The sequence below is a fragment of the Balearica regulorum genome, chromosome 4, assembly GCF_011004875.1.
Source record: "Balearica regulorum gibbericeps isolate bBalReg1 chromosome 4, bBalReg1.pri, whole genome shotgun sequence".
In the NCBI taxonomy this organism is placed as follows: Eukaryota; Metazoa; Chordata; class Aves; order Gruiformes; family Gruidae; genus Balearica; species Balearica regulorum.
In genome coordinates this window covers 55,980,568-56,005,148 of record NC_046187.1, presented here as the reverse complement: position 1 = coordinate 56,005,148, position 24,581 = coordinate 55,980,568, and the positions used below count along the sequence as shown (strand labels likewise).

General features: G+C 41.2%; 1 protein-coding gene across 6 annotated transcripts in view; it reads left to right on the top strand.

Annotated features, from left to right (window-relative positions):
* LIMCH1 (LIM and calponin homology domains 1) overlaps nucleotides 1-24,581 on the top strand; it is a 183,184-nt gene that overhangs the window by 42,930 nt on the left and 115,673 nt on the right. For all 6 annotated transcript variants that reach the window (XM_075752247.1, XM_075752246.1, XM_075752243.1 and 3 more), the window contains exon 2: nucleotides 24,135-24,205. In XM_075752247.1, the coding sequence (XP_075608362.1) occupies nucleotides 24,135-24,205 (71 nt within the window). The remainder of the gene's footprint in view (nucleotides 1-24,134; nucleotides 24,206-24,581) is intronic.

Below are 24,581 nucleotides of genomic sequence, written 5' to 3'. Positions count from 1 at the left end.
GGGTCCCTTCCAAGTCAGGACATTCTGTAATTCTATGATTAATAATGACTGAGTACTTGGTGTGGAGGATCACAGATTTTTAAGATCACAACCCTAGCTTGTCCCATGTTGACAAGAGTGGCTTGCATTTGCTAGTAACTTATTAGCGATGATTAATTTCAATAATAAAGGAGGCTCAGAAGGATGAAAATGTCCCTCTAGCATAGCATTATCCCATTTATACTTTGGGTGAAGAAATAAATATCACTGGTGATGGTTACTAGGTAAAGACCTCAGCATCCTGGTAAAAATCCTCTAATCCTTTTAGCATTGCTCCATAGCATGAAAAGCAGGTTGATGGTGACAGTACATTTTGCAATGTTGCCTTCTAAATAAAACATTTTGGAGAAGACAGAGTGTGCCTAGCCAGCGTGATGTCTTGCAGGAGATTTGAAGTTCCATCAAGTGTCCATCAAGTAACAGAACAAAAGGATGCTGGTGGTACAAATCACGTGAAATAGTAGATTGCACATTTTGCAAACAAACGTGATAATTTGAGAAGAGAGTGCAAAGATATTTCTTTTTTGCTTGGCGTTGTAAATTGCCCTATGGCTTCTGTGGTCTGCAGCTGAATGCTTTGTGTGTCAGTGTTAAGGGGCACTGTTTGTTTTATCAGCCAACCACCTTCATGAATTTGGGAGAGCTAGTGTTAAATGGATGTGAATGGAGTAAGTGCTTGGTTTGCCTTAAGGTGATATTTATGGTATCATAACTAAGTGAAATGATATTGGTGAGAAAAAATTTTAAAAACCCTGCACATTTTAAGATAAGACTGAGGGGACAGGACTGAGGACACTTGAATGAGTATAAATTACTCTGTCTTTAAGGTGGTGGAATTAGTTGTGTCTTCAGGATGAACAAAATAATGGGATTTCATGAATGTAGGCAATAAAATTGTAGATATTTGTCTTTATATTGTTGGATTTTGTCTAATATAGGTTAAACAGAATACATTGGTGGACATTTTCTGAAGGGTAATTAAAAGTAAAAAGTATGTAGGCTTGTTGTTTTTTTATAAACTGATTTGGACAAGGTTGTCATGAAAAACATGGATCTCTGATGCATTTGACTTTTAAACAGATATGCTTTCATGCTTGTTTGTACTGCATGGAGCAATTCCTGGTATATTACCATTCTTTCCCCGGGACAAATAATGAGTCATTCAAATATACATGGTAAACACTTCCTGTCCCCCAACATTAATTATAATTGCTTTAGTAAATTGAAAGCTGTGGCCTTGAATAGAGTGTTGAAGTAGCCACCAGAGCTTTTTGTAGAGTTCATTGGTTATTGGAGGAATTGAGGGAAAAACAAGAATTGCATGAGATAATAGAGTACCTTAACTTTTTTTTTTTTTTTACCTTTTATTGTATATCTTTTACAAGTAAGCTGGCAGAGTACATCCAGCTATAAGGACTGTTCTTTCTTCTCATGGAGTTTGCAGCTGTAAGGTTTTTATGACCCCCGTTGGAAGCACAGACTAGCTGAAATCAACTTCTGAAGGCCTATTAAGGGATAGGCAGAAAGGGACAGAAGCTAACATATACCTCAATTTTTAAAATCTACTTTCAGAAAGACCCTTTTAGGTGCTATGCCTGAACAAGTAAGTCTCAAAGTTAAATGGCTCCAGTCCAGACTTTTTTGAGGAAAACACGCACGCTCACTCCTGTATGTGGTCCTGGATGATTGGTGAGCTGGTCGTGGGTCCTTGGTGAGTCAGGGCTTGTGGAGGAGAAGGGACAGTTGAGTTTCTCTGAGCGTGCAGGTGCAGAGGCAGGTCCTTGGAGCTGGTGGGGAGAGCGGGGGCCGGTGTATAGCTCCAGCAGTCCCATGGTGACTCCTTCGTGGCAGTCCCCCACTCGTGCTGGAGATCCTGTCCAAGATAAGATGTGAGACCCTGTAGATGGGTCTCATCCTTTGGCCTACACACCCTGGCAGTGCACTGTGTGATGTGGATGGCGTTTCTTTCCCAGGCTTGACCAAGTGCCTTTTCCTGTTGCTTTTCTTTCTGTCAAGCTTAAAGCAGTCTTTTCCAGGCACTCGAGGTTGCTTTTCTCCAACAACTGACCATCAGTGAGCTTTGTACAGTCCTGGGGTCTCTGTTGTCAGCTTGTGTCCACATTTTGGGGCCTTTGCTGTTATCCCATGCATATAATCCACGCTGTAGCCACTGGGCAATTCAAGGGTGCGCTAATCATCTGGACACTTAAATGCAATTTGTGTGTGCTTGTTTCCCTGCTAAATTTTCATGCCACATGTGGTTTTTGTTTTGTTTTGTGGTGTTTTTTTCTTTGAAACCTGTGAAGTCCTGTGTTATGCAAGTGGACTGCCATAGATGATGTGTTCTGTTATATCATCCATGGATTTGTAGAGTTTCAAAGCTCAAGGAATTTATTTTTTTCTTAATGCTATAGTTGAAATGCATGGATTCTGATCGCATGGCTTAGTGGCCTTAGCATTTTGCTGATAGCTGTCTTTGCATGTAACGTTTGTTTTAGCTTGCTGCTAGTTTTTCATTCACACGTATAGCAGACCAAATTCTTTATTGCATACTGGTATTCTTGTAAAAAAAGCCCAGTTAATTCAGTGTGAGATTTTTCAAAAGGAATAGAAGCCAATTCTCAGCAGAGTCAATAATAAACCTGTATCTGATGTTGTTTCAGAAGGAGGCTGTTTATTGACTTCCATGTCATTGAACACACAGGAAATCATGGTCTTCAATGGTCTATGCTTGCTATGTGTCCTCCTTGTGATCTCTTTCGAAGTATAAAAAGCAATTTCAGGCTACTCTGCATCAGTATAACTGCTTATGTGGGTTTTTAGATTGATAAAGCATCAATATATGTCAGAGCTAGTTCCCTGAGAGTACTGGAGCTTAGAGCAGAATTACAGAAAAATTTGCATAACTAAATATAATAATTTTAAACATAAAAAATAAGAGTGCTTTCCTTTGGATTTACTAAGGGAAGAATAACTGCTGCTGTGGAGGGGTTTTCTTGGTAATGGTTAATGTAAAAATATTTTTTATTGAATTTGATTTACACTAAGCTTCAAATATTTTGAGTTTGAAATATTTGATTCAACACTGAGACGGTGATAATTTGGCCTCTAAGGGCCTTTCCAAACATGAAGGTTTTTTTTTTTCAGCAGAGCCTCTAACTGAAGCAAGTGGCCACCTGGGGATAAGGCAAAATACAGCAATATTGCCATCATAATTGAGGAGGAAATGCTTTTATTTATATTCTTACTTACTTTTTGGGAGGGCATTTACTTCAAAAGGTAATGTGCAGGCTGCCATTATATCTCTTGGTTCCAGCTTACTGCATTTTGACTGACAGGTTAACCAGAATATTCTCTGTATTCATATCCACTAGGATAAGTAAAATGCTGTAGTCAACTCTGACTTGGCCTAAGTATCTGCTGAATTGAATTCTGTGTAGCGTCGTGAGGGACTGAAAAGTGCTATTGCAGAAAGTGAGAATTGATCTGAGAAGAGAGAGGAAGAAAAATGTGGGAACATGAAGCTGGTCATTGGCATCTCTTTGATTTGAGAAGTGGAGAAAAGCTCATCTTCAAAGAGAGTAACTGAGATGGCAAATGCAAATTGGGACATGAATTGTATTTCATGTTGTTTACACGTCTTTTTTTTTTTTTTTTTTTTTTTTAGCCACATGACTAATGGGAGCCTCAGGAACTGACAGTAGTTTGTCATCTAAAAATGACAGTAGTTTGTCATCTAAGAAAATCATAGATGATTTTCTTACAACAAAATGATCACTGTATTCTGTATAGGGAAAGAAATTTTAGCTCTTAACTGTGGAGAAAGCTTTCTATTTGTTTCTATAGTTGTAGGGAACTTACAGATAAATAGTCAATTTTCAGAAGTTACTTATTTTTAATGCAGAGCACATTTGAGGAGGTTTAGTATCTGTTTTTACAGAATTATTAGTCCAAGATTCTTGCATTCCTTTCTCTGTGTGTCCTACTTACTCTGACAGCTATGAACAAGTTTTTTTACTGTAGAGTGCCTCCATCTCTAATATATAAGTGTTATACCTGCAAATTGGGTGGCCTGATTTGTGCAAAGTAACTGTATTATGTGAGAGACTGGTCCAGAAATATAATTAGACTTTAAAAGCTGGTGAGAGGTGCATTGTTTTGTAAAACATTGTACTGATTAAATAGTTAACGTCAAAGATAACTTTTTTTTTTAAAAAAAAAAAAAGTCCCCATGCAAAGAGAGTTTGAAAATCCTGGCCAAGTGGCTAGGTTTGTATAATGCAATTTATATGTTGAGATTTTTGTCTAAGCCAAGCAGCTCGTGGCTGAGCTGCAAACTGGACGCAGATACCTGTGTCTTAGGCGTCTTAACTTCAGGAGAACTTGTTTTGGCCGTAGTATTTGTCCTTCTCCTCCTGCTGAGTTCCAGATTTCTCTGGGATTCCCTGATGACCCTCACAGTCAGCCTGGGAGTGGCGGCAAAGTTTTTTCCAGCATCTGGTGGTGGCGTTGGCAAGGGGAGCATCAGCAGGAGCTGATGGTGGGAGGTGGCGTGACAGGGGCCCCGGGAGGTCTCCGGCAGGGCTCGGGGTGATGCAGGGCTGGGCCGGCGGTGGCCGAGGGAGCTGCTGGGATGCAGGTGCTGGCATCTGGTTTGGGCTTAGAGTGGAACAGGGAATTCCCTGTTTCCTGACTTTTGGATCAGATAGCTGCTTTTATCTCATGTCTTGGTCATTTGAGTAACTGGGGTATGGGAGGGGGGATAACCTCTCCAAAGCATGCATATATTTAGTGTGGCTCTATGGAGAGCCACAGCTGGATGTTTCTAAACTTTTAGCTTTATAAGAGAGTTCATTTTTGCCTTCTGTCCCAGTAACAAAAAGAGTGAATTTTGAGCCCAGTGGGAAATGTAGAAAATGTTTTAATTGCAGGAAGCACTCGTTTAATCTGAATTTCATAGATATATGTGTTTAACAAGTCTGACCTTGGCTGGGTATTGTTTCTGGGCTTTTTCCTGAAGAAGAGTTAGATATTTAAAACCTATTAGCTCCTTTTCAAAAATAAATTAAACTCCTAAACAGAATTTTGAGATGAAGCTTTGGCATCTGTTCATTGAATGAAATGAATATTAAAAAATTCCTAGCTAAACCACAACTAGTTACATGAGAAATACTAAAAGAAAAGCAGCTGAAATGCTTCCAAACACATTTTTAAAATTTAAATTTGTTTTTATTTTGCAGCTTCCTTCGAAAGTCTTCAATATAGGTTATGGTCAATGTTCAAATCCAATGAAGTTATTCTGATTTTTTGTTTTATTTGCTACTTGGTTTTTAAAGATTCAATGAATATAAAAATTGTATTGAATATTTGTGATAATATTATTTAACACAGCCTAGATTTGGCAGCCTCTGGTACCGGTGTGACTGAAGTTTCTGATTCGAGTCAGCTGCCTGCCATTGTACATCAGGACCTGTTTAGTCACGCACACATCGCAGACACGGACACAAGCTGCAAACAGTTTGCTAGCAGCATAACCTCATGGTTTCAGTAATGCGTACAGATACTCTGCAGACGATACTCTTGGAAGGAGCTAGGGAACCTTCGCCCTTTCGCTTTCCGCTTTCTCTCCTCTCTCACACCCTCAGCCTTTGCACTGGGAGGTTCCGCTGGTATTTCTCAGCTCCCTCCTACTCTCTGGGGTTGCAGTCAGCCTAAGAGCTGGCAGGTTTATTGCTGATGTTTCTTTTTTCGGAGCTAATTACAAACAGCATCATTAGTATCTTGTTCTGTGACTATGTCAAATTGTTGTTTTGGTTTTTTGTTTTATTTGAAAAGATACTGTCTTTTAGGTGCTGCTCTCCCAACATTAAGGTGACTTTGAGCAGAGATTCAGGTTGTGCTGTATTTCTGAGAATGAGGAGATAGTTCTGACTTTTAAAGTATGGGAAAAAATTTAGTGGTGTTTGCTTATGTTAATACTGCAGTCAGCATACACCTTGTTTTGTTTACTAAATATCTTCTGAGGACTGCAGATTTTGTTTGTTTTGATTGTGAGACATGTAAGTGTTAGTCTCTGGGAGGCTGCTCTGTGAATTTGCAAACTGATAAAACCTGTAAAATGCGTTAGCTGGAGCGATTATCTTGTCTGTTAAATTGTTGATTGTATTTAGCTGTTGAATGAATGCAAATCAACAATATGAAAATTTAAAAGCCTTTTATGTACATAGATATAAAAATGACAGAGTATAGATAGGTTAAAAAATGTTTTTTGTACATAAGGCCATCAAGAAGTTGTGTAAGATCTAGCAAGTACTTGGACAAAACCAGCTGTTTATAATCAAAAGGATATAATCAGGAAAACCTTTGTTTGATTTTTCCCATCTGGTCACTCCTGTTACTACAAGGGGAAGGAACAAAGGGGTTTGTTTATTTTAGGGCACTTGAAAGCAGCAGCAAATCTCAACTTTCTTGCCCTGGGTGGGAGTTACTAGCTGCAGACGGTAGTGCCTTCTTTAATTCTCATACAGAAATGGGCTGCAAATAGCTGAACTGGTTAAGACACAGTTAGTTCCCCATTGAGAACTGACGGCATAGTTTTCACTAATCTTAATAGAAGTTGGAATGGTTGTTATTACCTTGGGAGCAAATACCATGTGCCTAACTGAAAATGAATGAGAAACCAAACTGGAAGCTCAAGGGATGTTTAACTAGACATTAGTTTCCACTCCTGAGTGGTAATACTTATTTTCTATTCTTAGCATAGAAAACTGGGTAAACCAGAGGAAATGTGCTACTGTGGCTGTGATAGCAAGAGTGAGGCGATCAAAAATGAGAAGATGGGTGGTACATGGGTGGCGATAGCAAACCAGAGGGGTTTGAAGAGGGTCACAGCAATGTCAGTGAAGATAAAGGGATCATGAGCTAGCATTAGGAATAGACTGAAATAAACTTTGCATTTTCACTTTTAGTTTTATGTCCTACACCCTATTGGGACAGCTCATCTAAATGCATCTGCTTGGATTTCTGTTGTTTCTATGTGTTGGGTTTTTCCTCATTATCCACATGTGGTTTATTTCACAAGAGTTATGGGTGCTGTGTGATCATGTGGGTCACTGACTTTCCGTGGACAAGTCTTTAAAAAGACTTTGCCTTTCACCTTAGTAAGGACCTCTGCTCAGCTTTGCAAGGGTTATCTTGCAAACTGTTACAGAAGAAACAAATGGCAGGTTTGGACATCTAGGTGTAGTGGCCTGCTTCTACTTACGAGGTCTGCAAAAGACATCACCATCTGTTGGTGATGGAGTGAGGGGCAGCATATTTGTTATTTAATTTGCCTGTTCAATACTGCTTTATAACGTTGGCTTTAGACAGGGCCATTCCATCTTCCCTTGCTATCCAACACCAAAAAGAATGCCACTAAAATACAAAAATGCGAGGTCATTTAATCTGAAGCTTGTCTCTACAGAATCCTGCTTCAGTTCCTCTAACAAGTGGCCAAAATCATTCCTATTGTACGGAGTTAAGCTGGAGAGGAGTAGGGAGAAAATGGCACGACTGAATCATGAAGAGGATGTGGTTTTGTGGAGCAGCTCAAGAGGCAGCTCAGACCTAGATGGACGGGCGCTAAACAGTATTCAAAACCCAGCTGCAATTGTCTAAACGTTCATTTGCATTTGCTGTCTGGTTTAAATTGTAAACCCTGCTATGTAAAAACAAAGTTTTAAAGCAATGTATCTGGTTTTAACCAAGTAACCAAAGACCGCAAAGTAACTTAACTTTTATTAGTCTTGGAGAAAATTCTAGTGCTTGCTGGCCTGTGGTTTGGATGCGAAACATACAAAAATAGTATTATTTTTTCTGATGTTGAATCTGTTTTTTTCATATTAATAGCCATCCAATTTTGTTCCATTATATAATGATTCTTCAGACAGGCAGTAAGAAGACACAATTAACTCTTGAGACACAGTTTATTTAACTTGATAATTTTGTACTAATGCAAATGCCTTTGCATTACACAGTGTCAGCTCATCAAGATAAAACCGAAATAACTAGAATGAGTGCTGTGAGGCCTCCTCTTGTGTTTCTGGAGTCTGAACGAACATGGGTTTTGAAATTTTTGGAGACAGAAGCTGTGCTTTTCTGTAGGAGTTAACCTGCATCAAAAGGACTTACATGTAGCTCCTAATGGCTAAAGTACTTTCTGTCTGCAACTTCATTTTTATCCTCATGTGTCTTCTCTCATTTTTACCCAAGTCAAACTTTGAGAAAGCAGAAAAAATTCATGCACAGGCTTCATCTGAAAGTGATACGCACAAAATTTATGGGATGCAATCCTGTGCAATCAGGCATCTAGCACTGCTTGTCCTCTTCCTCCTGCCCCTTTGCCTCTACCACTCACCATGAGTTGCAGCAGCAGGAGGATTAACTTTCTCTCTTTTTACATCCCTTTATTTGATTTCTTTGTTCCAACATAAGTGTTTGTCATAGTAAACATTTGTACCTGCTGGTGTTGCGTGATTGAGGAAAAAGATCTCCTTTTATTGCTGAGGGGTAAAAATTCACTGCTGTTTTGAAAAGTAGAGAGTACTCAGTATAAGCAACTATCACTTCAAGCTAATTGGGAAAAAATTTCTAGCAGTTCTTTAAAGTGTGGAGTCAGAGTGCAAAGTGTGCAAAATGCTACAGAAGCACTGAACTTAAAGTTATTTGGCCAACCTTTGCAGTGTATGGTAAAAACAGATGGTTGGAGAGTGTGCTGGTATTCCTGTTTTGGCTAAAAAGAGCCAGCTCATATTCGGATACCTGGTGCCTCTCGTCATGTACAAAACCAGCAATTGTAGGATTGATACCAGAAGAAAAATTAGCTTTAAGGCAGATTAACTGGCACAGCTAAATCAGGTGGTGGTTGCAAATGTATCAGCAGATCAGTCTTGGCAAAATAACATTGGTTTTCCAGTGGCCTCTCCAACTCCATATAAACCTTTTCTTATTCTGCTGAGCAGTCTGCCCCTAGCCATGGAGTGAAAAGTGAGGACACATATTCAGAAACTGGATTGACTGTTATGATGAAACCGTCCAAATTTCAGCAAGGTGTCAACTGATGCTTTTGTAGCAAATAAACCTGTGTCTGTTGCCTTTTTGTGTTTTTTTTCCTGTCTCGTGGAAGTCTTAAACACTTGCCCTTGATTCCAGACGACAGGTTGTTATCAGAGAGCTGCTCCTGGTAGCTTGCTGTAGGTGACTGCTTCTTCCAGCCTAAGCTGGGCAATATTTAGCACAAGGGGTTTAGAATTTGTACCTATTAGAGTTAGCTGATTGCAAGAGACACTTTTAATTTTAGCTAGAGAGAAAGAAGCTTTGGGTTCTTCCTGAGCTTTCACTTTTAAAACATCACAGGCATTATAATCCTAGGTTTTAATATGGCTTTGGTGCACTTGGAGACTGTCAGGATTGAAAAACTACATGAGCATGTGAACTTAGCAACAAAGCTCCTGCTGTCATGCCAATCAATACCTTTTCACATTAAAAAACAAGGGAAAAGAAATACAATTTCCTATAAGTGAATTCTGAAAAGAATGTTGTGTGGTGCTGTCAAAAAAACGTTGGCTGATACACAGAGTATCTATTATTTAAGTATGTTGTAGTGTTTTTTTGTTGAGGGTGGTGGTGGTATGTTGCAGTGGGATTTTTTTGTGGTGTGGTGGTTTTGGTGTTTGTTTGGGGTTTGGTTTTTTTTTTCATGTTGTCTATAATTTTGCTTGTAGATTAGGCAGGTATTCCTGTTCTGACAGTTCTGGTTCATTTTCCTGCTTGTAAAACAGTAATGCTCTTCCATGGCTGGAAGTACGGTATTACTGTTGAGTGCCACATAAAATTGCCAATACCCATGTCCTTTTTAATACAAATGGGGAAAGTTGTTGATGATATTTATTTGCCTTTCATTTAATCTACTATTTGAATAATATGTGAAATTTGAAAACAACTTATTTAGAAAAGTAATTAAACTTTATTTCCCTTTTTATATAGTTGTATGATTAATTAATGAATAGCTTCAAGATCTCTGGATTATTTATTTATTTATTTATTTCAGATTTGAAGAAGGTCACTCAGTGTACATGAGCATCAGGAGGCGCATCATGGAAAACTAATGTGCTAATAAAGAACTTCAATCAATCATGCTTTTTCCTCTCATTTTGACAGCTGAAAGTTGTGAATTAATCACCTAATTTTGAATAGTGCTTTGCAATCCAACGCTGATACTATTTAAATATACTTTTTGATGTTAAAAGTCCTGTGTTTGAGTTTCCCTGTTGGCATGAGTGAGCTACTCCGCATTGGTAGCGTGAGGGAAGCATGAAAATGTTCATGGGACAGGTCTGATTCTGCCAGGGAAGTGGCCAACTCCAAAGATTTCTTGGAATTGTAGAAATGTAGCAAATGTTTTGAAACTTGCAGTTCTTATTGTTTAGATTGGAAATGTTAAGCATGTTTTTAATAGGCTCCTTTTCCACTAGTAAAGCATTACAGTGAAATAATTACATTCCTTTCAATCCATTTTAGACCTTACATGGTTTCCACTAACAGTAAAAATAAAAGTAACAGCAATTAAAATAGTTGTCGGGTTTTCTTCTCTCTTCAGGAATTTATTTACTACAAGGCTAAACTGACAAATTGTGTTGAAGGCAAATTTCTTTTTCTCCTTCTGTCTGTATCTGAACCAAATGCTTAATCTAATTGTTCCTAATATTTGTTTCACCCAGCAATAAACAGGAAGAGAATAAGTGCTAGTGCAGCTCATCGATTTGATAACGAGAGGTTGCTTGTTCTGTGCCTTGCTCCTTGGGCAGGTCTGCCGTGGCTTCAGAGCTGGTGGTGCTTCTGGATCCATCGCTGCTGGCGTGCTGCATAATGGATGAGCCTGAACTGATGGAGGCAGCAGGTGCTCTAGCAATAGAAAAGAGCAGTGTTTGTTATTGTTGTAAGCATCATCAATCCTCCTCCCTTTCTCGCTCTGTTCTCAATGTCCTTCAAACAAAGACTCCCTGTATCTGCAGCAGCAGGGGAGAAAATAGCAACAACCGACCCTGTGTAACATTGCCGGTTTTTTGTCTCAGGGACAACTTTGTAAATAGGGCTTGATTTGATGCTCTGGATCTGTAAGTGGCATGTTTATCATTGCAAGGGATGACAATACTGATTTATGAATTCCATTTAGTAGAAAACTCTATCTGTACCTATATGTAACTGCCCTATTCCAGCTAAACAGGATGAATGAAAAATGGCATTCAACTCTAGTACTCATTATGCACTGCAAGATTGCTAGGTCTTGTGGGAGCAATCTGCTGAAAGATAGGTCTAAACATTCTTCAGTTGAGGCAAAATGTCATTTTGGGAGGTTGGGAGGAGGAGGGGAGAGAAATAAATATTGCAGAAGGGGGAAAAAAACCCAGGAGATTCTTTTTCTTAGTTTTATCTAAGGTGATGGCTGCTCTGAGAAGTGCTTTTTCAAGAGTATGCTGTGATTTGAAATCTTACAGAAGGTTTTCTTCTTTTCAATGTACAGGCATTCAAATGTACCACTATATCATGTCCAATTGCTCTAAAACATCAGTTAGTTCTAGCTATTCTTAAGTGTTTCTCTGGTCTGGAGCAGTAATGGCAACCATCATTTCCTTCTGCAGGGCTATTGCCTCTCCTTCAGGGCTTGGGACACTCGAGGCATGGAGCAGAGTGGAGGAGAACAGAAAACCAATTTATTCTAGTAGAGGCTGCAGTAGACTTTCTATTCTGCTTGTAATGTCATCATAATTTGGAGATAAATGGTTGTTCTATTTCACCATACCTTCCTATTTCTTTTTATTTCTTCCATTATGGCAGCATTCTCTTTGTGGATGTGTCATCTTCTCCAGTTCTCATGCAAGATGTGAGGGGAGAACAAAGGGTTCTTTCCATTGCCGTAAGATGAGTAAAGTGAATCAGAGTGTCTCTGAGTACCAGTAATTGCTGTGGATTGCAGGGGTATTATCATTTCTGTTGCTATCTGAAGGTCTGGAGTATCTGGCGGCAGAGATGGCATTTGCAGTACAAGCCTTCTGGTTGCTCATTCTGTTTCTTGCTCCTTAGTCAGGTTTGTCATGGCTTCGGAGCTGGTGCTGCCGGAGTCGTCACTGCTGGTGTGCTGCATAATGTTGTAGGTGCCTTGTCTCCTGGATGGACCTCTTGTACATATGCTGTAGGTTGTGTCCATTCCTTGTCTTTGGTCCAGGCTCCTGGATGAACTTTGGACCTAAATTGTAGCCTTGCTTCCAGTCCCATCTCTGGCCCCATCTCCTTTTGTTCCTGACAAGATTACCTGGACAGACCCCGGGCCCAGTTCATCACTTGCCATGTCTGATGCCCTGGATGGACATGGTTACCAACACCTGGCGTTACCTTTGAGTTCGCGCTGTGTGCGACTGTCCCCCATCAGTGAGAATACAGCCTGTGCTGGGGCCACCCTTGGCTCCTGGCTTGCCTGCCCTTAGGGAGCAGATGGCCCTTGCTGCTCCCTGACAGCACTATGAATATAACTCCACCCTTGCTTGGTGGCCAAATGGTGTTTAAAAACTGGCTTAGCTGGAAAAGCATTCAGAGTGTGAATGTTTTTCCTTAACTCTGTCTCTATAGAGGCAGGAACAAAATAGATCGACTTCCAAAGAGTTACTAATGAAGACCTCGAAGTGTATGACTGAATTAAGGTTAGCCTTCTTTCTGTAGGAAAGTGGATCATTTTTCTTCATTCCATGATTTTTGAAATGCACTTTTTTTTTTTCCTGTTTAGAAGCTGGTAGTTCTGCGGTTTGTTTGCAAGTGACTGCAAAGCTGTGGCATGCAGCTCTGTTCCTGCTGGAGAATGTGCCAAGTGACAATCCAGAGTTTGGAGGGAACATCCAAGGAGCTCAGATATTGCTGTCAGAAGTGTTGGGTTTTTTTCCTCTTTCCCTTTTATTTGAAAGGAGTAAAGTTTTGCAGAGTTATACTGACAGTAGATAGAGCTATGCTTTTCAGTGGTGTCTGTATGAAGTGACTTATTGCCCATAGACAGTTTCCTGCTTGCTTTACTCTGGGCTTCCAGGCTTATTGTCTGGAGAACCAGGGCTTAAAATGCCTTGCTGAGCTATACTTTATATATATACACACACATATATATATTCAAATTGTACAGACTGTAAATGGGACACTTTACATATGGACTTGTCTTGAAATGACTTGATGACATTAAATTCAAAAGCTTTAAGGTAGAATGGTGCCTAGTGATGCTCATCATTGGCACTTCAGAGGCTCCACTGAGACCTAAAGACATTAAGTGTCATCTTTAAATGGTTGGTTAAATTCAGTAATGGTTTGCTCAAGTGAACACCTAATTTCTCCAAAAAGAGAAGCTGGTGCCTCCTAGCAGACATTTGTTGTTGCAAAAGCTCAGTAATTACTGAGCTTTGGTAGTCTCTCTGATAGTGGTTAATGACAAGTTGAAGTGCTTCTAGTGTTGGGCCTCTCTAACTTGGAGCTTCTCGTATGTCTGTATGCTTGTCTCAGTCCAGCTTTAAATGTGTGCAGTTTTAAAGCCATCTGCCAAGATGCACATTCCTGGCAAAAAGCAATGTGATGGTGTCAAAAATTTGCTCGTCCAAGAAGTAGCGCAGTGGTCTTGTAAAACACAGATGCGGTGGTAATGTAAAATAGGTTAGAGCAGTGTGAAGTGGGGATTAACAAATCTAGATACTGCAGCGATCCCATCATCTCCTACAGAGCTGTTGATCTCTTCATTGCTTTTAGGGTGAGACAAGACGTTGGGCTCAATGAGGAGTCTGCTGCTTGTGTTTTGCTCTGCCTCTGCAGCTGTAATTAGTTGACAGAGCTTTAAACACTTCTGATTCAGGACTGTCTAAGCTTTCTAAAGCTGGAGGAGAGAAAATAGAGGAGTTTATTAGCAGATGCTTCAGTTTCAACATGTAGATGATGCAATGTAGCGTATACTTTGGAGGAGCGGTTTTTCAAGACCGTGGGATACTGCAACTAGAAAGAGGAGTTAAGGGATAAAACAATGTCTGTTCTAATTCTTTGCTCTTTTAGCGATGGCCAGTAACCCAGTTTCCTGTTTTGCTGGATAGTTGCTGGTGTAATCAACCTGAGGCAAAGGAAAAAATTTCTCCTGGCCTTTGCTAAAAAAACTTTGGCTTGGTAATAAAATGTGAGGCTGACATGTATTGGTCTGACAGCTACTCTGAGTTCAGTAGCCAGAGCTTGAGTTATCTCTTTCTTCATCAGCACTGATTCCAGCTTCGAGAAGGATCACATCAGGGAAATAATAAGGGCTAAATCAATAGCTACTGCTTTTGAGAGTAGTTTCCTATTGTACACACTTTTTTTCCTGCATGCAACTAAGAGGGACAATAGAAGGTAGTGCAGATGCCTGTCTATCTGTGGCAAGCCCCAGGGAATCACACTACAGAAGTTGGAAAATTCATAATAACTTTAATCAGCCTTTCATTTTTCAATGAGCAGACTGCTTGCTTAGCCTGGTTGGGTATGAAAATAAGACCTTGGGAAAAGGTGTTCATGATAGCTAGTAATTATTAGTCATCTGCTCCTCTTCCCTTCAAAGGTGCAGGAACTACCATTAAGTACTGGTTCGCCCTGAACTAGGTAGGATATGTTGTGCAGTAGTAGAAGGGGTAGCTGAACAGGGAGCTTTCCTGAGACGGCGTAGAGGAGTGAGGCCAGGCTCTCCAGACAGCCAGGACTAGATTAAACAAGGGCCTCGGATCAAGGAGGTGCGTTCTGCCCTCTTGTCTTCTGGTGTGTTGTACTTGTTGGCTCCACATCGTACATGCTAATCCTGATCTCTGCTCCTCTGACTGCCTGCATGGGGTCTTGTTTTTACGGAAAAGAGTACAGAACTAAAGAATGTATCATTATGGTAAGATGTAGCTCCCATCAAATCCAAGTTATTTTCCTGAAATAATGCTTCATTCCTCCTTCTCCGCAGTCAAGAAGGATGAATACTTGATTGGTAAATCTATGGCAGGAGCCTACAACTCCCCCTTCTTTAAGTCACATTAAAACTAACAAAGACATGATGGATCCCGCAGTACAGGAAATGAGTTTTCCTCATAGAGACCTTATTTTTTTTCTTCTTTTTTTTCTGTTTTAGCAATAAAAAGAACCCTAAATTGAACCACTGATCAAGACCAGGTATCTTAGGGTGTTCTGTCATGTCTGTCATCTGGTATCTAATTTTGATAATACTGCTTGAAGTACAGATAAGTAGTTGGTTACCCATAAAACAATGATGCAATAGCAATTTACTGACTGTCAAATACAAATGTGATGTAACAGATGACCTGCTGCTAGGTGAAGCTTTCAGGACTTGAGCTGCAGCCAGGAGAAAAGGCTGATGGAAGTTGCTTTTAAATTCTCCCTTGCTGCTCTTTGCTCTTTTCTCCAAAATATTCAACCTTGAATGAAATGTTTTCTGCCCCACCCCACCCCAAAGGGAAGGCTGCAACGTTTGGCAATGCACCTGGGAATGTATACAAACAGCATTAGGGAGAGGAGATGAAAAAGAAGCCTGATCTTACTCTATCATGAAACTTTAACACTCCTTAGCAGCTTGCCAGCCAAGTGGGATTATACTACCAGATGTCCTGGCAGAAATGTGCACGGCTCCACAAGATCATAAATCCAAACAACGTATGGCAACCCTGTGTGTATAATACTACTGTTAGCAATGCAGAATTTCAGTGTGGAAAGCTCTGGTGACGAGCAGGATTAGTAAGGACAAAACCTTCCCAGACTTAGCTTTAAAGCCTTAGATAGGTAATAGCTGCTGATGGCGGTGGTATGTTGATGGGAAAAGGAGGACTATAGCAATGCCAGTGCTTTATCAGCAGCAATAAGCCTCGTTTGCTTGTAGTTGTCTTCTCTCATCGTGTCTTACCCTTTCAGCAGGCAGAATTGTAGTGCAGATGCTCAGAGACTGAGCTCTTCTCTCTGTTGGTGTATACGGAAGTGGTGAGGGGGTGTTGTCAAAGACTTGCTAAACTCAAGGCCTGAGTCAACAGAGCAGTGCTGCTCTGTAGCAGTTCAGAGTTGGCTTGTGGTTTGTCTTGTAAATGGAGCTCTGTTGTCTTCCTCTTGGCAAATTCTTGTTTAATAGGAAGAACAGGGATGACTGGGGCCTGGGGTGGAAGTCTGTATCTAGTGCATTTGGTTTACTCTTCTTTCTGTGTTTCTTTTGTCATGTTTCCTAAATGGAGTACTGACTGAACCTGTCTGTTCTTTTAGTCTACACATTAAATATAAATGCATGTGTCCATTCATAGTCTCATTTCCTCACTAAACTATGCAAGGAGTTGGAAAGAATCAGCTGTTGTGTTTTTTTTAGTTGTCTCTCCCTTCGTGGAAAAGAAAAGGCACTCACCGGCATCCTATAGCAAAGAAATCATTCATTTGGTGAGGACTTAAAATTGGGTCCACCAAAGGCGTTGGGAGTATGTTTGTGTTGGTGGGTATGGTTCTCCCATGCTATGTGTTGACACCAAACTGTCAGCTAACCCAACTGAGAGTGTGACGGATGGAAAATTAAAGCAAATGGAGGAGGATATGCTATCCTCTATTTTATTCTGTTGTTGCTAGAAAAAAGATGAGTTCCTATCAAGTGTGAAAAAGAGCAAGTCAACTCCCTGGCTCTTTAAAGAATAGTACAAGGGTGAATAGTCAGAGGAAAAGGACAAAGGGGACTTCAGCATAGCTAGTTAACTTTGCAAATTGCAGTTAAACTTAAGTGACTAGGAAGTGGAAGATCTAAAAATAAATGTTAGGTGCTTTCTTTGCAGATTAATCTTGCTCCCCAAGTGTGAAATCTCCCCACTTCCTCCCGTGCATTCTTTAAATTTTCAAGTGCCATACTACATAATTTCAGGTGGTTCGTCGCTGGCTATATTAGTCATTCTGAGCTCATGCTGGTTTTGTCCTTGAGAGTAGAAATACCCACTAAAGATATTTAAGTTATTCACCCTTTTATTGATTTTAGTAGTAAATTACCTCACTACTGTGATGCCTTGGAAAGCTTTGTGCAGAGTGCTTGTCATCATTCAGCTTTTCTGGAAGATAGGTACACCTAGACCAGTGCTTGTTTCTCTTGGGAAGCTCCGTTCATGCAGTCTTCAAGTTTGTACTAAATCAACTAGCTTCCTAATATTTGTAATTCAAGACGGATTTATATTGCTATGATTTTAACAATTTAAATCCCTCTGCTGTGGAGTAAGAGAGAGGGAGCTCATGCCTAGATGATACACCGGGTCCACTTTTGCAGACAGAGCAGAGCATTGCATGTGGAGGACGTGGCAGAACCAGGAGCCAGTGAAAGGTCTCCAAGTCCCATGGCGCTGCCATAGCAATGTGGTACACTTCTGGTCTGCAAATGTGGAGCTGGCTTTAAATTTGTCAGTGCTGTTTAGTTCAGAAATCTCTTGTCTATGCTACATGAAAAAGGAATTTAACTTGCATATTCATGTTACTAGCTCAAATGATATGTCAGATATGGGGAATCAGGAATTCATTACTCTGGAGGCACCAAATCCTGATGCCCTGGAAACTGTCACGCTTCTTTTGGTGGTTTGTGTTCCCTGCCAATGATCTAATACTTTCTGTTTACATACCTGTGATTATTACAGTTTAGGCCTTACTTTCACATCTCTCTGAAGTAAAAGTGGTGTGTTTTTCTGCTTAAGTAGCAGGGTGGGCTTTTTTCACTTAAGTAAAAAATTATAGAGGGGAAAACAGTGGTTGTACAAAACTGAAATGCAGTGTACCCGTATAGAAAGAAATGAACAGCCTACCAAACTTTTTGAAAATCTTTCTTTCCTTGCTGTCATGCTTCACAAGCTCTCCAAAAGGTGTAATGAGTACAAAGACCTCTCCTGTCTGTATTTTTGTTCACTGCTTTACATGCTGTTTTCAGATGTGTACACAGAAAATGAAGCTAACTATTTTCACAGTGTTGTCCCTGATGACTTAGTGTTTATTCAAGTACTTATATCTTGTTGGCTGAGATAAATTTCACCTGAGGCCAGCATCTGCTCACTAATTTGTCACCTTTTCTTTTTCATGCCCTTAAGCTGTTTTGACACCAGAGGCTTTGCAAGCTCCATCTCAGGAAGCACCAGCAGCAATACAAAACGCAAGGAAAACAATGTGAACTGAAGCTTAGTGAAAATAGAGTTGTGTAATATGGCACTGGTTAGTGCCTGGATGACAGCCATCGATGATGACATAAATTTAGTGGCATGCGTAACTGCAAAGAACAAAGGAGTTAATCAGCAACAATACTCTATATAAGAAGTGTTACTATGTGTAAATGCATATTAAAGTTGTTGCCATAAGCTTGTGATAGAGAGTCAGTGTGCTGTGGTTTAGTCTCCTAATATTCCTTTTGGAAAAATTTTATTATTCATTTTAGGTTCCTTTTCTGGGTTGTTAAGTGGCAGTGAAACTGATAAATGCATCCGGCAGTCAAATAATTGCCCCGGTTGAAGACGCTAGTAGCTTTTTACAGAGAAGAAAATATCATCCAGATGATGAATAAAAAACAACTCCTCCTCACATAAATGAGGCACAAAAATAAATTATATTGTGTTTCGCTTCTGTTCTCTATTTTTAATTTACAGTATGATATGGAAAGGCAGCTCTTTTCCTCTCAGCTTTATAGAACTTATTAAAGAAGTGGTAGACTTTTTTAGTAATTTTTTTTTTCCTTTAAGGTGCTTCGTTCTAACTTTTGTACCCCTGCACTGCAGAGAATTACAGTGTGCTGGCATTGCAGAAGTGAATGGGGAACTCCCATGTATCCTGCTCCCTCCTGTACTGCCCAAGTGTGCCGGTCTGTACTGGTGACATGGGGGCGATGCTAGGTAGCAGGTGGAGTTGTGTCTTGAAAGTGTGGTGGTCTAGAGAGGGCCTTGCGAAGAAAGGCTAATTCTCGATGTTCTCTCATCTCGTTGGTTCTTTTTCCTTTCCTAAAGGCAGCAGTCCAGGATACAGACTACCTTGCATTTGTCTGTGACTGTTTTTCTACAGGTTCAGTTCTGAACACTGGTTCTCTGTAGATTAAAGCTAAAGATGGGCTAAAGATCTTTTCCCTCATTTTCCAGTTTTCTGCACCTGGCTGCAGATGTACAATTTCATTTTGTCCAGTAAAGCTCTATAGAAGCATTGTAAATGCTACCCTCTAGTCCTTGTACGTCAATTTTTTCAGCGTTTCATTAAGCAGTCAAACTGGAGGCTTTTTTCCAGAGGTGGAAGAAGAAAAGCTAGTAGGAACAGACTAGTGCTTAGATTAATAACGTGACCTGTGATGCATGCAACCGTTTTGTGATACTGTGGCTAATGCACGTGCTTTTCTTTTTACACAGGTTTGGGAAAACTTTAGTATGCACTTAGCTACATGTGACTGTTAGCAAATATGAAAGTGCCAATCCTTTTGCTTGAAGTCACTTTGAATCCTCGCTCGTCCCACTCTGTGTGCTGAACAAAGGTTATCTTGGCAACGTGCAGGAGGCTGGCCTGCTGTAGTTGTTCTTGAGGGTATGGCCCGAAGTGGCCTCCCGCAGAGAGCAGCGTGTACGCGTGTGCACGCACATGCGTATGTGTCTGCATAGGCCAAGAAACTGAGCTCTCACTTCCTCTGGAAAAGGTGGACCCAGTTTCTTGCTCCTCAGTCCCCTGTTGGGTTTATCTCTGTCATTTATAATGTCATCTTCATGCTCAATTTTAGTTTCTAGCCTTTCTCTGTTGAACTGTTCTTATATTTTAATTGGCTAAATCAGGAGCCTTGTAGCTGATTAATGTTTCCGCTCTACAGCTGGATCATCTAGAATAAGCATAAACCTTTCCATGCCTCATTTACTTCCAGTTCCTTTTCAAACAGACATGCACTGTTCCTGGACCTTCCTGTCTTTCCTCACCTGCTGTCAGTTCTTGTTGTACCTCTCGCTGGATGAATTGTTGTTCCAGCTGTGCATTTGCATTTCATGATTTTATTCGGGCAGCCAGAAATTATGTATGAAACCTTCCTACATCAGCAGTAATGACAGCGATATGCAGGTGACGGCTTTTGGCAGGTGGATTCATACCTGGATTGTGTTAACAATTTCAGTACTGCTCCCTGATGTGGTGGGTTGACCCTGGCTGAGGGCCAGGTGCCCACCAGAGCCGCTCTATCACTCCCCTCTTTCATTAGACAGGGGAGAAAAGGTACAATAAAAGAAAACTTACGGGTCGAGATAAGGACAGGGAGAGATCATTCTCTAATTATCATCACGAGCAAAACAGACCGAACTTAGAGAGGGAATTCATCTTATTTATTACTAAGCAAAACAGAGCAGAGGAATGAGAAATAAAACCAAAATCTTAAAACACCTCCCCCCACCCCTCCCATCTTCCCGGGCTCAACTTCACTCCCGGCTTCAACCTCCGCCCCCCTCAGCGGCACAGGGGGACGGGGAGTGGGGGTTACGGTCAGTTCCTCACACGGTGTTTCTGCCGCTTCTTCATCCTCAGGGGGAGGACTCATTGTTCCCCCGCTCCAGCGTGGGGTCCCTCTCACGGGAGACAGTCCTTCACGGCCTTCTCCAACGTAAGTCTCCTCCACGGGGTGCAGACCTTCAGGAGCAAACTGCTCCAGCGTGGGTCCCCCACGGGGTCACAAGTCCTGTCAGCAAACCTGCTCTGGCGTGGGCTCCTCTCTCCACGGATCCACAGGTCCTGCCAGGAGCTTGCTCCAGCGCGGGCTTCCCACGGGGCCACAGCCTCCTTCAGGTGTCTCCACCTGCTCCGGCGTGGGGTCCTCCACGGGCTGCAGGTGGAATCTCTACACCCCCTCATCCTTCCTCCATGGGCTGCAGGGGGACAGCCTGCTTCACCATGGTCTTCACCACGGGCTGCAGGGGAATCTTGCTCCGGCGCCTGGAGCACCTCCTCCCCCTCCTTCTTCACTGACCTTGGTGTCTGCAGATGTTCTTACATCTTCTCACTCCTCTCTCTGGCTGCAAAAAGCGCTCTCTAACTGTTTTTCTCTTTCTTAAATATGTTATCACAGAGGCGCTGATTGGCTTGGCCTTGGCCAGCGGCGGGTCCGTCTTGGAGCCGGCTGGCATTGACTCTATCAGACACAGGGGAAGCTTCTAGCAGCTTCTCACAGAAGCCACCCCTGTAGCCCCCCCACTACCAAAACCTTGCCACGCAAAACCAACACATTCCACCCCTCGCCTCTGTGAATCACATATTTAAGAATTATCATTAAAATATACATTCAACACAAAACTTCAAACACTAATCACATCAACAAAGGAAAAGAAAAAGAATTCCCCACATCAAAATCAAAACAACACTATCACAACACCAAACAAGAGTGGACAAACTACACACAAAATCTACCTCTAGTCCCTTCACCACTATATCACTCTCAAGTTACGTTCAGTCAATGTTTTGCCCGTTACCTCTTCCAATTACTATCCTTATCTCGATTTTCTCGTGCCCCACGTTGGGCGCCAAAAAGGACTGTGGTGGGTTGACCCTGGCTGGGGGCCAGGTGCCCACCAGAGCCGCTCTATCACTCGCCTCCTCAGCAAGGCAGGGAGGGGAGAAGGGAAGATGGAGAAAAAACAATCCCAAACTCGTGGGTCAAGATAAAGGCAGTTTAATGTAGCTAAAGCAAAAAGCCGCGTGCGGAAGCAAAGCAAAAAGCAAAGATTATTCTCTACTTCCCATCAGCAGGCGATGTCTGGCCACTTCCTGGGAAGTAGGGCTTCAGTAAGCGTGCCCCTTACTCCGGAAGACAAACATTGTAAAAAAAAAAACAACGAATGCCCCCGCCCTGTTCCTCCCCCTATTCTCAGTTTCTTACTGCTGAGCATGACGTCATATGGTATGGAATATCCCTTTGGTCCGTTTGGGTCAGCTGTCCTAGCTGTGTCCCCTCCCAAGATCTTGCCCACCCCCAGCCTGCTGCTGGGGAAAAAGAAATGTTGGAAAGCCTTGATGTGTGCTGGCACTGCTCAGTAGTAGCCAAAACACTGGTGTGTTACCAACAGTTTGCTAGCTACCAATACACAGCACAGCACTATGAGGGCTGCTGTGGGGAGAATTAACTCCATCTCAGCCAGACCCAATACACCTGATGAATGATGATGTTCAACAAACACATAAAAAGATTGACTTTCATAGCTGGAACATTTGATGTTGAGGAGTGAAATAAGATTACTATCTTTTTTTTTTTTTTTTTTTTTCCCCTGCATAGATGAAAAAACCACTATGAGTCAGGCTGTTATGAAATAGCTCTTCCTACTCCTTTCTATACTGCACTTTATTCTGTGGAAGAAATAAAAGTCAGTTTTGATATGCTCCATCTATCATTCATCCCAAATGCTAATGGTTTTATTGTCATGATTTCCCTCTGTCCTAGCAGATCCAGATTAGAGATTATTTACTATGATTAAAGATAGTTTAAATTATTAGAGGTCATTTACTGCTGGCAAATTGCATCTGGTTTCTTCTGAGGTATGAGGACAACATCGTGCCTTGTTCTACTTTATGCATTTGCATAAAATATGATTGTCACCTGATGTCTTTTCAGAGTATGGGGGGTTAAAGTTTGCACACTGTCATACCAGTTTGCTGGGAGAAGTTCCTTCACATTGAAAAAAACAATATGTTTATAATTAAGTGGGGGATTAGGTTTTAGGCTTTGCATTTGCACTTCAATTCCAAAAAAGTGTTGTTCTCTGTCTAAGACTGTGCATAGCTACAACCAGCATTTGTGAAGCTGGTACATTCACTAATCCCGTGGGAAAGTGCCAAACTTGTCAGTTTTTATAAATTGCTGTCTTTATGACAGGAAACTGGGAGGGGAAGGGTCTTGTATCTGAATGGAACAGTAAGGAGAAAATGGGGACGTAAGGACAGATGTGTCCCCAAGTCACTGTTCTCTGTGGTAGAAGCAACGCCCAGAGCAAGGGTCTTGCTGAAAGATTGGATGCGAGCCATGAGAACTCTATAAGCATCCGGTAAATGTTTTGGCTGGGTGAGGAGAAGACCTCCTGGAGGACAATTAAAAACTAGGCAGGCTTTTTTTACTTTGTTTTGTTTCTGTTCAGTGCTTTCTAAACATAGCAACTATTTTTATATATTTGCTGTTGGTAATAAAAAGTATTCTTTTAACTGAACACATCATCTGTTGAGAATGATTTGAGGATGAATGGCAAGCCATTGTCAACATGGTAGTGAGTCATAAAGAGGGGTTCAGTCACACTTGTAGCATCCGGCACCCTCCGGTGAGATGGGGATTCCTAGACGGTTCCTAGATGGTCCATCCCTAAGCAGCACCGTCTGTCTTAAGAGCTCATAATGCAGAATGTACCTCCTGGTCCAAGCACCCCTGACAAGCTGCAGACTGTGAGGAGGTGCTTAAGCCTCAGCTTCCACTGAGTTTTTATTCATGCTCACAGTTGACTTCATGATGTGAAATATCATTGAATATGACCAGGAGTATTGCAGTGTGTGTCTGAAGGGCTGTAACTCGTGCGAGCGCTTCCAATTCCCATTGCTTATTCTATAAAGGTGATAAGTTAAAGGCCATAAGTTCAAACCCGGTACAAGATTTTTAACATGGTGCAAAAAAAGAAGTAAAAATACATAATTTGTCTAAATAAAATAGTTCTAAAATTCAAAATCCTATAGAAGAAAATTTTTAAAATCTCTGAAGATTACTTTGTAGGTTTGGGGTTGTAGATTTTGTTTTTTACTTCTAGAAAACAGCTCTGGTTTAATCTGTAATTGCACTGGCCAGAGCAAATACTTCATTCTATGTGTTAAATAGATCGATGAAATGGGAAGGAGGAAGCTGGTTGACGGACACGACTTAGTCCTTTGGCAAGGCCTGTAAAGCTCAGATGTTTCCTATGCAGCAGATGCTTTAACTGAATGTTATGCATTGCTCTTATAAACTATGCCTTCTAATACATGTCACTCTTCTGTTTCCTCCTACTCTTTTGCAGCAAGTGACGGGCAGAAGTTTTGGTGAGAAAGATTTTCGTTCTGGATTAGAAAACGGCATTCTTCTGTGTGAGTAAGTAACACTTATAGTTTTGAGCCTTGGATACAACCTTGACTAACGCTGAAATGAACTTTAGCTAGTATGTCCAATTGTTGGTTTCCTTTTGCAAGTTTTGACATTGTGCACGCTGGTGTTTCACTGCAACGTCATTTCAGTGCCAAAGCTATTGTTATGGTGAGGATTGAAATGTGGCTTAAAGAAAACAGGTTTTGCAAAGTGCTTCCCTCACTCCACCCCAGCTCCTTAGCTGGGTTATGTAAAGTAAAAAATGATGTTTGCTTTTTGCTTTGCTTTTATTTAAAGATGTTAACCACAGATTGGCAAACGGTGTTCCACACCTGCCTGCGGCCATCTCTGCAGCGAGGTGTTTTGGACCAACTCCAGGTCC